At 55.5% G+C, this 4,503-nt stretch overlaps 1 protein-coding gene across 1 annotated transcript in view; it reads right to left on the bottom strand.

The window, feature by feature from the left end:
- Window positions 1-376: 376 nt before the first annotated feature.
- Window positions 377-4,503, bottom strand: part of LOC120512340 (2-hydroxyacyl-CoA lyase 2-like) — a gene marked incomplete at its 3' end in the record, with an annotated part of 9,062 nt that continues 4,935 nt past the window's right edge. The window contains exons 3-5 of the mRNA XM_039730506.1: window positions 4,021-4,222; window positions 1,384-1,511; window positions 377-515 (exon numbers count right to left, since the gene is read on the bottom strand). Of these exons, the coding sequence (XP_039586440.1) occupies window positions 377-515; window positions 1,384-1,511; window positions 4,021-4,222 (469 nt within the window). The remainder of the gene's footprint in view (window positions 516-1,383; window positions 1,512-4,020; window positions 4,223-4,503) is intronic.

Here is a 4,503-nt window from a genome sequence, read left to right as displayed (position 1 = left end):
AATTTTGGGATTCCTCCCATCCCAAATCCCCATTTTGAGGAGTTTTGGGATTCTGACCCATGGGAATTTTGGGATTCCAATCCATGGAATTTTGGGATTTCTCTCATCCCAAATCCCCATTTCTGGGATTCCAACTCACGGGAATTTTTGGAATTCTGGGATTCCAGCCCATGGGAATTTTGGGAATTTTGGGAATTTTTGGGAATCTGGGCTCTCCTCACCGGGCGTGCCCCCCATGGCGGCGGCGACGGTGCAGCGTGCGGAACAGAAATTCCCAATCCCAGGGGAATTTTGGGATTCTGACCCATGGGAACTTTTGGAATTTGGGGAATTTTTGGGAATTTTGGGAATTTTTGGGAATCTGGGCTCTCCTCACCGGGCGTGCCCCCCATGGCGGTGGCGATGGCGCGGCGCAGCGTGGGGACGATGTCGCGCACGGCGCGGACGGAGAGCGCGGATTTGCAGAGCGTGCGGAAGAGCGGGACCTGCGGGATGTCCTGGAGAGCCCCGCGGCCCTGGAATGTGGGAATGTTATTGGGAATTCGGGAATTTGGGAATTCGGGAACGGCACTGGGAATTTGGGAGTTTGGGAATTCGGGAATTCAGGAATTTGGGAATGGCATTGGGAATTTGGGAAGAGCGGAACCTGCGGGATGTCCTGGAGAGCCCCACGGTCCTGGAAGCAGGGAATTCGGGAATGATATTGGGAATTTGGGAGTTTGGGAATTCAGGAGTTTGGGAATGGAACTGGGAATTTGGGAGTTTGGGAATTCAGGAGTTTGGGAATGGAACTGGGAATTTGGGAGTTTGGGAATTCAGGAGTTTGGGAATGGAACTGGGAATTTGGGAGTTTGGGAATTCAGGAGTTTGGGAATGGAACTGGGAATTTGGGAGTTTGGGAATTCAGGAGTTTGGGAATGGAACTGGGAATTTGGGAGTTTGGGAATTCAGGAATTCAGGAATTTGGGAATTTGGGAATGGCACTGGGAATTTGGGAATTCAGGAATTTGGGAATGGGCATCGGGAATTCCAAAATGGCACCGGGAATTTGGGAATGGCAAAGGGAATTTGGGAATGGGTATTGGGAATTCCAAAATGGCACCGGGAATTTGGGAATGGGCATCGATAATTTGGGAATGGGCAATGGGAATTCCAAAATGGCACCGGGAATTTGGGAATGGCAAAGGGAATTTGGGAATGGGCATTGGGAATTCAGGAATTCGGGAATGGCCTCGAGAATTTGGGAATGGCCTTGGGAATTTGAAAATTTGGGAATGGCATCGAAAATTCGGGAACGGGCATCGAAAATTCGGGAATTTGGGAATTGGGGACTGGCACCGGGAACGCGGGAAGGGCACCGGGACGGGGTCGGGCCGTGCCCACCTTCTGCAGGGAGGCGGCGGCGCCGCCCAGCAGCAGCAGCGGCGACTCGGCCATCTGCGCGTTCTTGACGGCCGTCACCGCGTTGGTGACGCCGGGACCCGCCGTGACGGCCGCCACGCCGATGGAGCCTGCGGGGACACGGGTGGGAATTTTGGGATTCCAATCCATGGAATTTTGGGATTCCTCCCATCCCAAATCCCCATTTTGAGGAGTTTTGGGATTCTGACCCATGGGAATTTTGGGATTCCAATCCATGGAATTTTGGGATTTCTCTCATCCCAAATCCCCATTTCTGGGATTCCAACTCACGGGAATTTTTGGGATTTCTCCCATCCCAAATCCCCATTTTGGGGAATTTTGGGATTCTGACCCATGAGAATTTTTGGGATTCCTCCCATCCCAAATCCCAGGGAAATTTTGGGATTCCAACCCAAGGACATTTTGGGGATTTTTGGGATTCCAACCCAAGGAAATTTTGGGATTTGTCCTATCCCAAATCCCCATTTTGGGGAAGTTTGGGATTCCAACCCATGGGAATTTTGGGAATTTTGGGAATTTTTGGGAATCTGGGCTCTCCTCACCGGGTGTGCCGCCCATGGCGGTGCCGACGGCGCAGGGCGGGGACAGGAATTCCCAATCCCGGCGCCGATTTTGGAACCCAAATCCCAAGGAAATTTTGGGATTCCTCCCATCCCAAATCCCCATTTTGAGGAGTTTTGGGATTCTGACCCATGGGAATTTTGGGATTCCAATCCATGGAATTTTGGGATTTCTCTCATCCCAAATCCCCATTTCTGGGATTCCAACTCACGGGAATGGCGTGCCCCCCATGGCGGTGGCGATGGCGCGGCGCAGCGTGGGGACGATGTCGCGCACGGCGCGGACGGAGAGCGCGGATTTGCAGAGCGTGCGGAAGAGCGGGACCTGCGGGATGTCCTGGAGAGCCCCGCGGCCCTGGAACGTGGGAATTCAGGAATGTTATTGGGAATTTGGGAATGATATTGGGAATTTGGGAGTTTGGGAATTGGGGAACTTGGGAATTTGGGAATTCAGGAATTCGGGAATTTGGGAAGAGCGGAACCTGCGGGGTGTCCTGGAGAGCCCCGCAGCCCTGGAGTGAGGGAATGTTATTGGGAATCCGGGAATTCGGGAACGGCACTGGGAATTTGGGAGTTTGGGAATTGGGGAACTTGGGAATTTGGGAATTCAGGAATTCGGGAATTTGGGAAGAGCGGGACCTGCGGGATGTCCTGGAGAGCCCCGCGGCCCTGGAACCAGGGAATGTTATTGGGAATTTGGGAGTTTGGGAATTCAGGAATTTGGGAATGGCAGCGGGACATCAAGATGGCTCCAATATGGCCTCAAAATGGCGCCAAGATGGCTCCATGGTGGCACCAAGATGGCTCCATGGTGACACCAAAATGGCTCCATGGTGACACCAAGATGGCTCCATGGTGGCATCAAGTTGGCATCAACATGGCTCCAAGATGGCCTCAAAATGGCTTCAAGTTGGCACCAAGATGGCTCCATGGTGGCATCAAGGTGGCATCAAGATGGCTCCAAGATGGCCTCAAAATGGCGCCAAGATGGCTCCATGGTGACACCAAGATGGTTCCAATGTGGCAACAAGGTGGGTCCATGGTGGCACCAAGGTGGGTCCATGGTGGCATCAAGTTGGCATCAAGATGGCTCCAAGATGGCCTCAAAATGGCGCCAAGATGGCTCCATGGTGACACCAAGGTGGCATCCAGATGGCTCCATGGTGGCACCAACATGGCTCCAAGATGGCCTCAATACGGCACCAAGATGGCTCCAAGGTGGCACCAAGGCAGCATCAAGATGGCTCCAATATGGCCTCAAAATGGTGCCAAGATGGCTCCATGGTGACACCAAGATGGGTCCATGGTGACACCAAAATGGGTCCATGGTGGCACCAAGGTGGGTCCATGGTGGCACCAAGGTGGCACCAAGAAGACATCACATTGGCTCCAAGGTGGCACCAAGGTGGACAGATGGCATCAGAGGGGGACACCCCAAAACCCCCTGGAGATGTTGCCCATGGGGCCACCTCCATCCCTTGGGGACAAATGGGGACAAATCCCACCCTGGACACCCCAAAGTCCTTAAAGCCTCTCAGGTCACCCAGGACCCATCAAGGAGGGACACCCCAAAACCCTCTGGAGATGTTGGCCCCATCCCTTGGGGACAAATGGGGACAAATCCCACCTGGACATCCCAAAGTCTTGGAACAATCTCAGGTCACCCAGGACCCACCAACATGGGACACCCCAAAACCCTCTGGAGATGTTGGCCATGGGGCCACCTCCTGTGCCACCTCCATCCCTTGGGGACAAATCCCACCCTCGACACCCCAAAGTCATGGAACGCTCTCAGGTCACCCAAGACCCACCAACATGGGACACCCCACAACCCTCTGGAGATGTTGGCCCCATCCCTTGGGGACAAATGGGGACAAATCCCACCTTGGATACCCCAAAGTCTTGGAACCCTCTCAGGTCACCCAAGACCCACCAACATGGGACACCCCAAAACCCTCTGGAGATGTTGGCCATGGGACCACCTCCATCCCTTGGGGCCAAAATGGGGCCAGCCCCGCGCGGGGTCCCCGGTGCTGACCCGAGAGCCGCGAGACGGCGTCGGCGGCGAAGACGGCGGTGGCCTCGTGGCGCGTGTCCACCACGCGGATGCCGATCTTCTCGCAGGCCACCAGCACGGGCGAGATGTGGCCGCCGGGCAGCGTGAACAGGAAGCGCACGCCGTGCGCCCGCAGCACCTCGGCCACCAGCTCGCCGCCGTGACGGGGACTCGCCGCGTCCACCTGGGGACACCGCGGGGCCAGTGGGACACGGTGTCACCTGTGACCTCCATGCCACCCGTGTCACCTGTCCTCAATGTCCTCCATGCCACCGGTGTCACCTGTCCTCAGTGTCCTCCATCCCACCGGTGTCACCTGTCCTCAATGTTCTCCACCCCACCGGTGTCACCTGTCCTCAATGTCCTCCACCCCACCTGTGTCACCTGTCCCCAGTGTCCTCCATGCCACCAGTGTCACCTGTCCCCAGTGTTCTCCATCCCACCAGTATCAAGATGGCTCCAATA

Source organism: Passer montanus, unplaced genomic scaffold (genome assembly GCF_014805655.1).
Source record: "Passer montanus isolate IOZ18808 unplaced genomic scaffold, ASM1480565v1 scaffold729, whole genome shotgun sequence".
Taxonomy (NCBI): Eukaryota; Metazoa; Chordata; class Aves; order Passeriformes; family Passeridae; genus Passer; species Passer montanus.
Note: the sequence above shows the minus strand (reverse complement) of the source record. Positions and strands in the feature narration are given on the sequence as shown.